Source organism: Scleropages formosus, chromosome 4 (genome assembly GCF_900964775.1).
Source record: "Scleropages formosus chromosome 4, fSclFor1.1, whole genome shotgun sequence".
Taxonomy (NCBI): domain Eukaryota; kingdom Metazoa; phylum Chordata; class Actinopteri; order Osteoglossiformes; family Osteoglossidae; genus Scleropages; species Scleropages formosus.
This window is the reverse complement of record NC_041809.1, coordinates 28534524-28550868: the sequence shown is the minus strand read 5'-3', so window position 1 is coordinate 28550868 and position 16345 is coordinate 28534524. Positions and strand designations below refer to the sequence as shown.

The following is a 16345-nucleotide window of genomic DNA, read 5'->3' as shown; positions in this document are numbered from 1 at the left end:
CGTACTAAGGAGATGGACACGGCGAACTCAGCTGCAAGTGCTTTATTGGAGAGGGAAATCCAAAAGAATGGTCGGGAACAGTCGGGGTTCACTCGATTCACAGTCATCGTCCAAAGGGGCATTCAAGAATTAAAGTAGAAAACAGGAGCACAAGTCAGGGAGTCAAAGGAGTTGTCACGGGGGAACAGGAGGAGGGAGTAAGGGAAAAACGCAGGCAAGTATAGCACAGGGCGTGAGGCACTGGTTGCGGTTGCCTATAGGAGGTTCCACGATCTACTCCGGTCTGGTTGCGTCCTTTATACTGGCGTACCTTGATTTTTCCAAGGTGCAGAGGCGGGTTGTGCGGTTGCGGGTGTGACACAGTATTTCTGGATGGGGCATCATTATGTTGTGTGTTATTGCTAGAAAACCAATACAATATTTGTAGTGCAGGTGTTTTACTGGAGGACAGGTTACATTTCTAGGTCAGGTGACCCCTTCTTTCTGCAAGCTACCCCAACCACAGCACTTTGTCTTTCCGTGGATGTGGGGCCAGTGTAGGCCTCATTTCTGGATATGCTCATCACCGCACCAGTGTTGCCCACAGGCTGATTGCTGGGGAGGCAGTCCCTCGCAGCTCTCATTCCCTGTTGATTTATTGAATGGCTGGACAGTTTTTAATACCTGCTGCCTCCATCCATTCAGGGAGGTGCTGAAGCACATTTATCTGAAGCACTTCATCTCATCGTGCCAACAGCAGCCCACTACAGACACAAGATATGTTTAAATAAGGCCTCTTCCCGAGTGATCAGTAATCTGACTTCCAAAAGGTCTGCACGAAACCCGTGATGGAGAGGGGAGTATTAGCTTCATGATAAGCCCAGTCTCGGCAGGCTCTCGGTGAGTGAGGTCTGAAGGGCTCTTACTGCAAAATCAGCCTGAGGGCAGAGCAGCTCAGCCTGGGGGCGGTGGGCAAAATCACAGTCACAGCACAGACTCCAGCAGACATGATGGATGAGCTGCAGTACCGACACAGGACTTGCAGAGATGAAGCAACTGCTATCGGACCCGAGGTGCAGCTGCTCTCCCGCAGAACACATGTGGAAACCGTTTCACGAAACCCTTACATCCCCTCAGCTCTCTGTCACTCCTTTTTATGTAAAATTTACTTTGATAGTGTTCTGGTCCAGTCTGACTGCTTTGATGGTGCTATGTACAACAAAAAGGGTAAATCAGGTACAGGAAATGAGTGAAAATAAAAGGAAAACTGCGGACCATAAATCACATTAGCTACATAATTATAAATCTGGTCTATTGAAGTGAAATTATCCTTCCCCAGTCTGCTTTATGAGGACCTCACTAATGGCTCCTGGACACTGGCTGCAAGTGAGGCAAGGGCAAAATCGAGCTTATTGTGCGATGAAGGTGTGTGGCAGGTGAGTATTGCTGCGCAGCTGCGAAGCCAGGACTCTAGTTCCATGTTAGTAGAAGAAGTCGCCATGGGGCACTTCTAAAGAGCGTTATTTGCCTAAGATTAGGGCGTCAGACATGGTTTCCCGCCTTTTTTGAAAGGGGGGGCTGTGTTATGATCATATGCAGCGCTTCTCTTTATTTTTCTGTTTCTGAAAGTGGCAGACGGAGGACCATGTGTGAGGAGGGCACGGAGAGCGACACGGCTGACGAGGAGCACGCGTACAGCATCCTGAGCTCCTCCACCACTCTTCACACCTCCCCCCTCGCACGTGCCCGGTGGTCGTCTGCCTGTCTTCCCCGAGAACACAACGACCGGCTTCCCGAGGACTCTCCCCACCGCGACTCTCCGAAATTGAGCCGCTTTTTCTTCTCGAACAGTTCATTCGGCCAGGAGGGAGACCTCCGATCAGATGCGTGCGCCCCCCCGCTGCGCGCGGCATGGAGCGCGCGGGCTGGAGACCCCGGCCTCTGGATGGATGTGGGGAATTATTTGCGCTCGGATTACATCAGTCCCGCTGAATCCGCGATAAACCTGCAACACGGCGTCCTCCACCAAACGTAAGTGACCCGACCGCGAATTCGCAATAAAGCGCAGAAGTACTCGGTGTCGGTTGTGTGCGCGAGGCTCACGACGCGGTGTCTCGCGGGCGGTACAGCTGGGTGAGCGCGCGACGTGTTCAACGACGGCACTTCGACTTTGCTGTCGTTCTTGCACTTGTGTGTGGCGCCACAGCACAGGTGCGCAGCAGAAGTTAGTTTCCGAACATATTTCTTTCATATAGCTACTTGTTGTGTATTATTTGCTGGGTTTTGTATTAGTTGCAAACACTTAAAAAACTTTGTGACTCGAGTCACGGTGAGTGTTTGAGCCAGTTGGTCCTGCTGACAGATATAGTTACGTCTGAAACACATCCTCCAAAGAGAAAATTTTGCTAGCCTAGCAGTTTTAAAATTCACTCTCATTAAATTTTACTCTTTCTCTTACCACATATTAGAGAAACATGTGGCTGATAGTGTAGTGGGGTAGAGTTGCTGCCTTAAATTTGAATCTGAAGTGAAGGTTGCTAATTTAAGGGTATTAACTACCATTATCTACTGCTGTAGTAAGGTACTTACCCCAAATTGCTCCAGTAAAAATTACCCAGCTGTATAAATGGGTAAACAATTGTAAATAACTTAACATTGTCAGTTGCTTTGAAGAAAAGTTTCAGCTACGTGAACAAATGTACATGTCCTGGTCCCAGTGGTCCAGACCCTATTCAGAAATTACTGGGGGTACATCTTGAACGCAACACCAATCCGTCGCAGGGTTGTCACACACTACAGGCAACTTAACATCACGAGTTCACCTAAGACACATTACAGGGAAACCTCATCACCCAGAGAATAAGCGGACTAAGTATTGTCACAGACTGAAAGGGAATCGAACCTAGACCCAGTTACACAGAGCAGGGGCTGTGAGGTACCTGTGCTACCCGCTGCACCTCTACACCTGTCCTAGAGGTGTAGGGCATGAAGCTGGTACACTCCAGATTGAAACCCACATTCAAACCTGTAGCAAAAGTGAATTGTGAGGCACCAGTGTTACTGTAACAATTATTCCAATAGTGTAATAATTAAAGGTCCCAGGACTCAGTCTCTGCTACTGTAGCAAGGTTAATTTCTTATGTGCAGCTGCTGTGAGTATATATACTATATAGAATTACTGTGTACTTTATTGGGGCCTTAAGAATCAAAATGGAGAACTTTTTGTACATTAAGGTTTTACAGTATTTTTTTCCTGTATTATACTGAAGATAACAAAATACTTCACTCACAGGATTTTAAATCCCTCTGGGAGTAAACATGACAGTGTTTCTGATTGCTTATGTAAATCTCTTCCCTGTGCAAATTACAGCGAGTATATAGAACTGTCCGGGGATAATGACTGAGTGATCACCTGAGTTGCCTCCTTTTTACCTGTGATTCCCCATAGTGCTCTTCAACAGAGCAGCTCCATTGCCAGCTGCCAGAGCTCATTTTCATACTTTATAAGATAGTACTGAGGAGGGGTTCAGTGGGTTGGACCGGGTCCTGCTCCTGGGGTTCAAGTCCTACTTGGGGTGCCTTGTGATGGACTGGTGTCCCATCCTGGGTGTGACCCCTCCCCTTATGCCCTGTGTTGCTGGGTTAGGCTCTGTGACCCTGTATGGGACAAGTGGTTCAGACAGAGTGTGTGTATAAGATAGTATCTCCCATTGTGACAGCAGTACTCATTTCAGACATAAATATTGGCATTAATCAAAAAAGAGAAAAAAGTTACATGGTGGTTTAGGGCACTGATGGCTATTGTTTCAAGTTCCAGTAGATCTCCTGCTGTAGGACCCTCTGCGGAAAAAAATTATCTTCTTAAATACCCAGCTACAGTATATACATAAGAATATTGGTAAGGCAGTTAATGCCACTGCCTCGCTGCTTGTTGGGGTGTAAGTTGAAATCAGGCTCAGGGTGTGTAGAGCTTACATATTTTCCCTGTGTTTGCAACCCAAACACCTGAGTGAAAGAAACTCTTCTGTACCTTCCCTTTTCAAGTAAACCGTGCAAGTGGCTCCCTTTGGTTAAACTCAACTTAATGGGATTTACTCTTGCAAGTGAATACAATTTTAAGTTGCTTTGGTTAAAATCCTCATTCCAGCAGCAAAATAATGAATAATTAAGTCTCACTGTACAATGATCTTGCCTGTTGGCTTACTGTGATAACCTCTTCTTCTTCTTTTGTGTTCTTCTGCAGCAATGAATGGCTTCACTTTCACTGAATTGCATCTGTTACTCATGTATTTTTGATGCTTGAGAGATGGCAAGAGGCCTGTGAAAATTACAAGACATTACATCAAGTTGCTCATAGTACATTAGTTACAAAGAATGATGTGTTCGTTCATCTGTGGCTCCATGTTAGTGATGAAGTGTGGCAGATTTAAGATTGTATTGTCATGGTGATAGATACTGTGTTTGAGAATATTGTCATGAGAAGCTCTTCAGTGGTTACAGTACTTTAAAGACAGTGCTGAGCATTTGATATGTTTATTTCAGCTGTAGGTCTTTGAATACTTTTTTTGTGTTAACCTAACTGTATTTTTATGAGAAAGAATATTGTACCACCAATTTCAAATTCAAAAATGTTTACGTAGAATGAAAAATTGCTCTGTTTAATGTAGCATTTTGAAAACATGATCTCTAGGTGTGTGTGATAGAAGCTTGGCATTTATAAAAGGCGGCACTTCAAAACTCAGACATTATGAGTGGCAGATATTGAAAATTTAGAGGTGTCTTTACAGCGGTGAATATCTCTAATCTTGCGGAGATCTTGGGAGTTTGGAGACAACTGCCCTTGTCTTTTTCTCAGTTTTCTCAACCCTCACAATCCTTCCCTTCCTCTTCCACCTTTTTTATCTCTCCTCCAGAATAGACAGAAATATTGCTGGGATCATGCATCGCCGCCATACCACACTGAGAGAGAAGGGTCGTCGGCAAGCAGTCCGTGGCCCAACCTACATGTTCAATGAGCGCAGCACTAGCTTAACAGCGGAGGAGGAACGTTTCCTAGATGCTGCCGAGTATGGCAACATCCCTGTGGTGCGCAAGATGTTAGAGGAGTCCAAGACTCTCAATGTCAACTGTGTGGACTACATGGGCCAGAATGCCCTGCAGCTGGCTGTGGGCAACGAGCACCTGGAGGTGACGGAGCTGCTGCTGCAGCATGACGGCTTATCACGTGTAGGTGATGCCCTGCTGCTGGCCATTAGCAAGGGCTATGTGCGTATTGTAGAGGCTATCCTGGCCCACCCAGCCTTTGCTGGAGGCCTTGAACAGGAACTGTGTGACAATGACTTCTACGCCTACGATGAGGATGGCACGCGCTTCTCACATGATGTGACACCCCTGGTGTTGGCGGCACACTGCCAGGAGTATGAGATTGTGCACATCCTTCTTCGCAGAGGTGCACGCATTGAGAAGCCCCATGACTATTTCTGCAAGTGCACAGAGTGCGGTGTCCGACAGCGGCGTGACCCCTTCAGCCACTCACGGTCTCGCATCAATGCTTACAAGGGCTTGGCCAGCCCTGCATACTTAGCCTTGTCTAGCCCGGACCCTGTGCTCACTGCCCTGGAGCTCAGCAATGAATTGGCACGGCTCGCCAACATTGAGACCGAGTTCAAGGTGAGTGTGTCTGTGGGACCATCACCTTGAGATCAGAGTAAGTAACATTCTGTAGGAGTATCACAGATTACAAATGTAAGGGGAGAATACATGTGGTTCCTGCAGTGGTTTTTTTTCTGCTGTGTTGTCACCCACATATTTTCAGTGCTTCCAATTCACAGATACACTCAAGCATAGCTGGAATGGCATAGGTAAGACTTAACGCCCTTCACATATTAAATGCAGCAACAAATGAAATATCCAAAGTTATTTATGTGCTTTTACTGAATCCTGAACATGTCAAAGCATTAAGCATAACCAGAGTACTCAAAAGAGTACTCATTACTACAGCAAACTCAACAAGAAAATAAAAAATGGTAAACATTATCCCACCACAAACTGATTTGGAACATTTAATATATAGAAATAAGAAAATAGCTGCCGTTCCAAATTGATCACTAGTGTGGTTTTCATTGTAAGGGAGGATATGGAAATGCTTTATTATTGTGTCCTTCTGTGCATGTTTTTGGATTCTGTATGCAGGGAGAAGTGTACAGACAACCACAATCACTCATTCTTCTCAGTCAGCTCCTTTCCTTTGAGTTCTTCTTGAGCTTTGCAGGAAGATACAGTTCCTGAACATTATTGAATAAGATGAAGTAGTTAATGGAGATGGAACATCAGTCTGAGATGGGTATTCCGTTGAAAAGGATGGAACATACTAGAACCTGTGTTTTACCCTGTCCATCTCATGTAATTTCACTACGTGCTTTCTGCTGTCAGCTGTAGTTATCGTCTACTTTTTGACAGGCTTTGCAGGGTTTCAGTGGGATTACAGCTCTGTAGGGTGCAGAGAAAACAATAGAGGTCTTTTTGAGCTGCATACTCCATGTAATGAAGAGTACCAGATCCACGTGAACTCCGACACGTCTATGGATAATTCCAGCACATCCATTCTAATTACAGAGCTGCTTTAATCTGTAAATTCAAATATTCCCGTAAGCCTCTGGCAGGTCCCAAACACCTTTTCATCTGCTGAATCCATTGTGAAGTGCCTTCTGCTTGCAGGTCAGCTGATCTCGAAACCTGAACTGGAAAGTAGGGTAATTTCTTTGTAAATAAATGTTTTTTCTTTTTTTCAAACTCCATTTGTTCTAACAACCTTTTATTTTGTTAGAATCATAACAGTGTATGGTTAATGGAGCAGTTAGTGCGGTACGCCTTGGAAAACATCTTGCTGAAAAATCACTTAACTGTTTGGAATCCAAGACATATATTTAGTCACTTTTGAAAGGTTTTGTTCATATGGACTGATTTTCTCTTCATGGACAGCAACGTGAACTCACTGGGCGTTTGTTTTATCTTTGCTTCCTTATAGAATGACTACCGCAAACTCTCCATGCAGTGCAAGGACTTTGTGGTTGGAGTGCTGGACTTGTGTCGAGATACAGAGGAAGTGGAGGCCATCCTGAATGGGGATGTTAACCAAACTCCCCCCAGTGAGCACCACCGCCCTTGTCTTAGCCGGGTCAAGCTGGCAATCAAATATGAGGTCAAGAAGGTGAGAGTGTACGCTGGTGTACGTCTGTACACACCCAGGTAGTACAAGGTAAAAATGTGCCTGTAGTCTTAAATATAACATGACTTAATCATCTGACTTTAACACAGATCCAGTAGTTATTTGGTTGGCCTGCGACTTACTAGTACATACTAAGGGTAATTCTGTTCTCTGTGCTATATTGCAGTGTGTCATCAAATTTTATCTTCCAACTTCATATTCAGTGGCATAAATTTATAGTTTTTGTGTTTCTAATGGATTTTAAGTGACATTTACCAGATTGAGTACCTGAAATTTGGTTTGAGATTGGTGGGGTCCTGCAGAAGACTGCAGTATAATCCAATCCAGCATGTCATTCACATGAATGTAATGTCTAATAATATCAGAAACATCTTCAAACAAAACAATGCAAGTCTGCGGTACATTTACAAAAACAGTTTTTATTAACCATGTTTAATTAAATGCGCTTACTTTGTACCTAACGGTTGCCAAGAGTATGAAAGTATAGCCTTTTCCTTATTTCTAGTTTGTTGCCCATCCCAACTGCCAGCAGCAGCTCCTCACCATCTGGTATGAGAACCTGTCAGAGCTGCGGCAGCAGTCCATTGGGGTCAAGTGCGGGACTGTGCTGGGGGTTACCATTGGGTTACCCTTTCTTGCCATTGCTTATTGGGTCATGCCATGTAGCAAGGTACAGCTCTCCTTATTGTTTGACACAACTCATTTTCTTTATTTTTCATTGCTTTTTTTAACCACATTTGGCCTTTTTTAAATATGTATTGTCAAACCTTTATCTGAAGCACTCGTGTTTACTTGCAGGTAAGTATTAAGTTTTGAGATTTCATCTTTGATCTATGTCAGTCTTTAACCCTCACCTGACTTTCTTTTTGTGTAGTTCTTTGTCTTAGAGACAACATTTTTTATGGGAATATATCTGCAATGAAACTACTGATTTCAGTGTGTTGATTTTCCAGTGAAGCCAGAAGGTCAAGGAAGTGAGGCAGATTTAAATTTAATCTGTGTAGAAAGACAGGTTTGTAATCCAGGAAAATGAGAGTGCAGGTGTCTCTCTTAGCTGGGAAAGCCAGTGGACTGGGTTACACTGAGACACTAGGATGCAGTAGGTATATAAACAGACTAAGACCATAAAAATGAGCACAGATTCTACCACCGCTATTGAGACATTAGTGTACTTACAGAATCAACCCCCATTTTCCTTATGTTGTAGTACAGATGTTTGCAGTTGGAACATTTACAGTATGCAGCTTGTGATGAAGTATTTAAGCACTTATCCAGCTCTACCAGACATTTAAGTGCCATAGCTGCATCTGTACCAGATCCAAAGCTATTAAATGTGACTTCACCTGCTCCTGTGTGTTTGTGTTTACCCCTCAAGCTGGGCCAGGTCCTTCGTAGCCCCTTCATGAAATTTGTGGCCCATGCTGTGTCCTTCACCATCTTCCTGGGCCTCTTGGTGCTCAATGCTTCAGACCGCTTTGAAGGGGTTAAAAACCTCCCAAATGAGACCGTTATTGACCACCCACGGCAGATCTTCCGAGTTAAGACTACCCAGTTCTCCTGGACTGAGATGCTCATCATGAAGTGGGTCCTGGGTAAACAGGTTTTCTTCTTTCTTCGGTGGATGCTGGGTACAGAGGGCCAGTGTGGCATATATCAAAAGTCAAACTTATGTGCTTTCCTGCTGTTTGCATGGGTGAGAAATGCTATCATTGCAAACTAAGGAAGTAAAGCTTTCTCTTGCAGCACTTATCAACGTAAATAACCTTTATCATCTGCTGAACATACGGAAAAGTATCTTTATGAGTCCCTTCTACATTAGGAAATTGATGCGTCATTATAATATGGTTAGTCTGCATAGGCACAAAAAAAATATTTCAAATTCCAAGAAAATAATAAAGGTCTTTATGCACTTAAGATGTTCATGCTCTGCAGTTCGATGATGTAGCAAGGGTCCCATTATAGTGTGTAGTGTTTTTAGGCATGATTTTATCAGACTATGAGGAGATCTAGTCTGTTTCAGGGATGATCTGGTTGGAATGTAAAGAGATCTGGGCAGACGGGCCACGGGAGTATGTGATGCACCTGTGGAACGTGCTGGACTTCGGCATGCTCTCCATCTTTGTGGCATCCTTCACAGCTCGGCTCATGGCCTTCCTGAAGGCCTCAAAGGCGCAGCTGTACGTCAACCAGCACGTGCCCAACATTGCCCTGAGCAATGCCTCCCTGCCAGATGATGTGGCTTATTTCACCTACGGTCAGTAATGCTGAATATGAGTTCCAACTATAGTTAATATTACTGCATATGGTCTACACCAACAGTCAGCACTATTGCAAATGGGCTGCACTTCCTAAACCCAATATGAACACTTCTGTCAGTAACTTTGGACACTTGTGTCACCTATTGTAGAAACTACAGCAAAGCTAACAAACGTACAGTCATTATTCCATTATTCCTTACTGTAGTCTTTGTCCATGGTTATTTCTTGTAGTTAATGTTACTGTTTTTTTTTATCATTTTAGTTCAGTTACATCCATTTTGTTAGGGGAGAGTAGCAATACAGAGGCCATATTATGACTTGCAATGTGTTGCCATCTTGTGGTGACAGCATGGCAGAAGATTTTTGTGCTGGAAAAACCACTGACACAAACATAGGCGTGGAATGGTTGAGAAGCTACAGAAGGAAATTCACACTCTTTACTCCACACTTTGAAAACATATGTCATTCCCTCTCCCTTGGAACTATAGGGGTGGAGAAAATGACAGAAACACCAAAAAAACATCAAAATTTAAATATCTAGGACCTAATAATGAGAGGAGCCCACATTTGCTTTGAGAACAGCTTGAGTCATTGTTGAAATCCTGTCATTCAAGTCCTGAACTGTGTTTAGTGGAATAGTGAAAAAGATAAGCCTTCAGTTTTTTGAGGGATGAAAGAGATGGAAACCTGCTTTGCATTCTGAATTCCAGAACTTTCCATAAATGTTCAATGGTGTTTAGATCTGATCACTGGGAAGGAGATGGAATGTGTTTAAGGTATTAGCACTGTGTTATTCCAGAATATGGGAATATCATGATGGAACAGTGTTTGTATCATAAGGTTCACCTTTTGTAAAAAGACCTCATGTTCCTTGACTGTTATTAAATTCAAACTTTGTGGAGCTCAAAACGAAGTCTTTCTTGAGGCTGAGTCACAGAAACGCTGATTCAATTCTGTTGTAATTTTTAAGGCTGTACTTCATGATATTTAACAACTACGCTGTGAAATGTGTCTAATCCTATTGATGAGCTTTGACTTGCAACCACTCTTTCTCTTTGCCACTGAAGTTAGCCCATGTTTGGAATTTGCTGAAATTATTTTTGATACTGTTCTCTTTGACACATTAAATAATTTTCCAGTTTTTGTGCCCAATGCACCTGGAATTCAGCCATTGACTATTTGGCATCTTTAGAACTTAGTTGCTTTGAAAACTCACGTGTTATAGTGCTAAATGTCAGACCTGTTTTATAGCTGACACATACCACTAACTGCCAATTAATCTAACATGACTCACCTTTGCAGCTGCGTTTGTAATTATGATTTATTTATTTCAATGTTAGACTAATATTTCACATGGTATTTCCATTACTTTTCCCAGCCCCTGTATCCTCCTATTTTGTGTGAGTGAAAAATTCACAGTTCCTCCTCCTTCTCTCAGCGAGGAACAAGTGGCGACCGTCTGACCCCCAGCTGATATCGGAGGGGCTGTATTCCATTGCAGTGGTTTTGAGTTTCTCTCGTATCGCCTACATCCTGCCTGCCAATGAGAGCTTTGGCCCGCTGCAGATCTCCCTTGGTCGCACTGTTAAGGATATCTTTAAGTTCATGGTCATCTTCATCATGGTTTTTCTTGCTTTCATGATCGGCATGTTCAACCTGTACTCTTATTACCTGGGGGCAAAATACAATCCTGCCTTCACCACGTGAGTCCTGTGTTACTTCCACAATGGATAGTTCCTGAAACTAAAATTAAGATAAAATGGCGGCTTTTAATACATGTAATACAGATTCCATTTCACATTTTTACGTTTCCAAACCAATAAAAGGCACAGAGTTCAAATATGGCTTAGTAAAAAGATGATGTTGACACCAGAACCCTAGTATTTCCAAGTAAATCCTTCTTTATTATTTATCTTGAATTAGAATGATCAGAATTTATCTTATATCTGATATGGTATTCAGTCTACACCATTTGTGAGTGGTAAAATGCCATATTGTTTATTGCTATGCAGAGTTGAGGAAAGTTTTAAGACCCTTTTCTGGTCCATCTTCGGCCTATCAGAAGTAATCTCTGTGGTCCTAAAATATGACCATAAGTTCATTGAGAACATCGGCTATGTGCTATATGGAGTCTACAATGTCACTATGGTGGTCGTCCTCCTCAACATGCTGATTGCCATGATTAACCACTCCTACCAGGAGATTGAGGTATGTTTTGGAACGATTGCTGATAGTGGTTAATTGATAATTCAGATACAAGCAAATCTTTTATTCTCCTTCATCTGTGTCCATAACATCAGGAAAAAAACTAAGTTACCATCAGTTTTGGATTGTTTGCAGGAAGATGCTGATGTGGAATGGAAATTTGCCCGCTCCAAGCTTTGGCTGTCTTATTTTGATGAGGGTCGCACCCTGCCAGCCCCTTTCAACCTTGTGCCAAGCCCCAAGTCCTTCTACTACCTGGTACTGCGCACCAAGGAGTGTGTAGTGCAGCTGTGCAAGGTAAAAGCTAGAGGCCCTGACAGCGAGATGGAAATGGACAAGGTCAACACAGGAACTAAGGTGAGAGCTCTGGGATCAGGCTTTCCCCTCAGTGAAGTGGTAATGACCGTGTTTAACACATACACAAAGGGGAAAGCCAAGGGGTCATGAAAGTAAGCTAGACATAGGTATGTTTACTTCTTCCTTCTTGTAAGTGTCGAGGTTTACAATTGTGTAGTAGCAGCTGTTCCAGCAATAGTGACTTGCATGTTCATTGTCCTTTTTATTTTTAATTCGTCCCTATATAGCCAAATCTCTACAGAACTCACCGTCAGCCCAAAGATCACTTCACAGTACGGGAGCCCATCAAGCACCCAACAAGATACCAGGTACCAACACTGCCAAGCTTATACTTAGTACCAACAACCAAACCATTACCAGGTATCAACACGGCAAAACTCATATCAATTACAAACACAACTTAATCATCACTAAATATCAGGTACCCACACATCCAAGCTCAGCCTTATGCAAATTCATGCCAGATACCAACCATAACCAAACCCGTATCATTAAAACATTGCAGGTTCTGAATATCACCCAATCCATACCAAATACCATGTATAGACTTCCTTCTTTCCCATTTTCTCCTCTTCTACCCCATATCCTCTTCTGTCTGACGGGCAACCATATATAATTCTCCTCTCTCACACCTAACAGAAACTCATGAAGCGCCTGATCAAGCGCTATGTCCTGAAGGCCCAAGTGGACAGTGAAAATGATGAAGTCAATGAAGGTAAAATTATACTACTGATTGATAGATAGAATGTTTTGCCAGTACAGCTTTCATAAATGTTTTATCTATTCATTAAGTAAAAGCTTTTATATGAGCACTGCTGTACACTGATGCACATTTGTATACCTGAATAGGAATAAGGTATTCAGTTTTGCTTTGCTTCATATGAATGTCATTCTCTTTACTCTAAACTGTGTGTAACTTTGGAAAAAAGCATTTCTAAAATACATAAATGCAACTGTAGATATATACTTTAACTCACATGTCCACCTTTGATTTCCAGAAAATAGTATAATGGTGCATTTAATTTTCCTAATAACTAATTCAAAACAATTGCATATCATAAGCAGGTTAAACTTATACATAACAGATGCTTATTAAATAAGTATGCTTTTCACTTTTCCCTGTGTTTCAGTCTAAACACTTGTACCTTAATGTAGATATTTATTTGGTCATTTGTATAAGGTAAAAAGACTGCAAAGTTTACACATGCATTTTCGGAGTTTTCTGAAGTTCCTACAAAAATGGCATCACTTCATTTACATCAAAATGAGGCAAAATGATTCCAGTTATACCACATCCAGTTTGATACTCCATGTGCATATTTCTGCAACACCATCCTCTATTGCTATGTTTCTTTGTCATTATATTTCTGTGGCTCCAGCTTCTGTACCTGTGTGAACTTTTCGTGTGTCCCGCAGGTGAACTGAAGGAAATCAAGCAGGATATCTCCAGCCTCCGTTATGAACTCCTGGAAGAAAAGTCTCAGGCTTCAGATGAGTTAGCTGGGCTCATTCAGCAGCTAAATGACAAGTTTGGGAAGAACCTCGGGGAGTCATGAAAAGTGATAAGCAAATGTTTGCACTAGAAGAAAAGATGGAGGGAGAAAAAGAGGAGATTTGTGAGATTCTTCGGATATGTATAATGATAAAAAAGGCTAGATAGAATAAACTAGCAAATAATATCCAGAACAGTATTTTTTAGTAACTGGAAGAGGGACTGGAGTCTAAGTACCTTCCTATTTTTGTAACTTAAGCAAGGTGATGACAAAGGACTTTGATGATCTGAAATATTGAGGTTGTTAAGGTTGGCTTGACAGCATAAGCTGTCTAGTGTTCTCAGAAGGCTTCTGGTCTTACACAGCAGCTTCTTCTGGGATCTGACCTCAGAGCTACACCATTAGACAATCCCAACAAATGTAGGAGTTTATCAGTTGACTAAACAATTATTAGTGAAGAAAAATGAGATAGTGAAGATTGTGAGATAGCACCAGCACCTACAGTATTTGTTTTCATTGATAAGAATTAAGTCATTAAAATCTTAAAATGCTCATTTTGTGAGTAAAATATTTGCTCTAGAAAGTTTTATTTATTTTGATGTGTAGGAAATAGTTTTCCATGCATATGTATTGAGAGAATAAAATAATTGTACTATTCCAAAGACAGCGGTGTGTCTGTGACATAATTTTTTTTTTTCAGGAGAATGCTGGTCAAAAACATCTATGAGCATGGCATTTCAGATTTTTCTAAATGTATATATACCCTTTTATTCTCTTTAATGACTGAAGAGGTGGGGAGTAGCACAATCTAAAAAATAATCTAAATAATCTAAAAAATATACACTTGCCCCATTACTTTAACAAGGCATGCAAACACTCTGAAGTAAGAGTTTTGAACAGAAGAATGGCTGCAGAAAAATACTCAAGCAAAAATAGAAACAGATATGAACAGTTCTCGTCATCACAATTGTTCACTTTTTTATATAATTAAGGTATATAACAAATGGACACAAAAAATCTAAAGGGCACAAAGAAAAAACCCACAGTAAAAAGTTTTGAATTATTTTGCATTTAGGGTGTTTATTTACTCTTAGAATTTTATTTTAAAAAGCACAAAATTATTAAGCATGCAGTTGCACCAATCAGACACCAGATGTGCGCAAGTGAGCAGGACCTAAACCCCGCCCACAAGCCCGCCCCTGTGCCTGACGTTGCTGATTCCTCATTTCCGGTCCCACACTTCCCCCACCTTCCGTCCACACCCAGCCATCTGCTGCTGCGTCACAAATCCTGGCTCCCAGCTGCCATCCGGAATCCATTTTCTTCCTGCCTTTTTGCAGGCAAACCGGATGAAAGAGGCCATTTAACAAAGGACCCCCCCCCAACCCCCCCTACATGCACACACACTGTGTTGTTGCTATTGGTTACCAGCAGCAGAGTGACTTTGGGTCAGCAGATGCTGTTCCCCACAAAGACAAAGACTCAGCCTTTTGTTTCTCTGTGGACTTTAAAGTTTAAAAGGACTGGAACACACAAAGCTCCTATTTACATAAAGTCGGCTCACAATTATATTATTCTGTATCTATTGAACTGTTCAATTTCCAGTCTGAAATAAAGGGATATGTAGTTACAGCGCAAAACTAATGACTTCTCTGTGAAAGACCGTTTCAAGGACTTTTTAAAGGCTGTTGTGATTGATTTATTTGATGATATTTTGTTTTAGATTGTCGGTGTTAACAATACAAACGCTGCTTGCGCTGGGTGTGAACTTTGTCAGGCAAGTCCTGCAGTTTTGCGAAGTCACTATCAGAGGGTGGTCGCTGATTTATAGTCCAAATCATATTTAATAAATTCACTGGAAGGCAAAAATTAACTCCTGTAAAGCAGAACAGCAGCTAAACTACTGGCACAGAAACAAGTTATTAGTCTCATTTTTGTCTTGGTTAAAGCTCCCCCTGCCCCCAGCCATGCTTGGCCTCTGACCTTTTCACAGAGTAACACCATTTAAGGAAAGAAAGAGATGCCAAGGGACCGAGAGAGGATGTACAGCTGCAAGTTTCTTGTGTGTGTGTGTGTGTGTGTGTGTGTGTGTGTGTGTGTGTGTGTGTGTGTGTGTGTGTGTGTGTGTCTGTCTGTCTGTCTGAGAATGAGAATTATGTGAATGGCTCTCTCTCTATCTCTTGCCCTGTCTGGAAAAAGAGACTTCTGTGGATGGCTGTGTTTTCAGGACATGTGCTGTGTGTGTAAGTGATCCAGTGAGACCTCTGCGTGTTTGTCTGAGACAGAGAGACAGAGCTCTCCGGTTACGCGTGTGGAATGTATGAGTGTGTGTATGTGCACGAGTGTGAGGGTACGAGTGAGGATTTATGTGTGCGAGTACGTGATTGTGTGCTTATGATGCGTTTGCTGAGTGTAAGTGTTTGTGTCTTGGGCTGAGCGGGAGTTCTGTCTGCGTCTGCGTGTGTGTGTGTGTGTGTGTGTGTGTGTGTTTCCGTGGGTCTTCATTCATGTCTATGTGCGCGAGTATCCGGGGGAGCGCACTGTCCGGAACTGAACCTCAATCTGAAATATGCAAGACCCAGATAAACGGGGACATAGCGGTGCAGATTTCCCGAGGAATCCGCACTCCCTCAGGCCGACATTATCTCCACAAGGCCGCCATGGAGGTCACCGCTCTGAGGAGTCGCCGCGTGACATTGCTCTGCAGCACTGCTCTTTGCTGACTGAGTCTTTCTGCAGTGTGACTCAGGGAAAAGCTCCTCCAACAGTTCCACCGCCTATCAATGGGGGGCGCTATTGAGCCATTTATCTGCAAAATAGGGTAC

At 42.6% G+C, this 16345-nt stretch overlaps 1 protein-coding gene across 1 annotated transcript; it reads left to right on the top strand.

Moving 5' to 3' along the window:
- Positions 1 to 1672: 1672 nt before the first annotated feature.
- On the top strand, positions 1673 to 14011 carry LOC108934107 (short transient receptor potential channel 7-like). Its single transcript, XM_018751632.1, has 12 exons — positions 1673 to 2010; positions 4893 to 5649; positions 7007 to 7189; positions 7713 to 7877; positions 8583 to 8799; positions 9228 to 9461; positions 10904 to 11168; positions 11478 to 11673; positions 11806 to 12027; positions 12255 to 12335; positions 12667 to 12742; positions 13444 to 14011. The coding sequence occupies exons 1-12, from the start codon at positions 1925 to 1927 to the stop codon at positions 13581 to 13583; spliced, it is 2622 nt and encodes an 873-aa protein (XP_018607148.1). The 5' UTR covers positions 1673 to 1924; the 3' UTR covers positions 13584 to 14011.
- Positions 14012 to 16345: the final 2334 nt, after the last annotated feature.

Excerpts from the sequence above, each read along its gene's own strand:
- LOC108934107 (XM_018751632.1), top strand. The coding sequence starts at position 1,925 with ATGGATGTGGGGAATTATTTGCGCTCGGATTACATCAGTCCCGCTGAA. Across the intron at positions 7,190-7,712 it reads TCAAATATGAGGTCAAGAAG|TTTGTTGCCCATCCCAACTG; the intron begins GTGAGAGTGTAC and ends CCTTATTTCTAG. Across the intron at positions 11,169-11,477 it reads TACAATCCTGCCTTCACCAC|AGTTGAGGAAAGTTTTAAGA; the intron begins GTGAGTCCTGTG and ends ATTGCTATGCAG.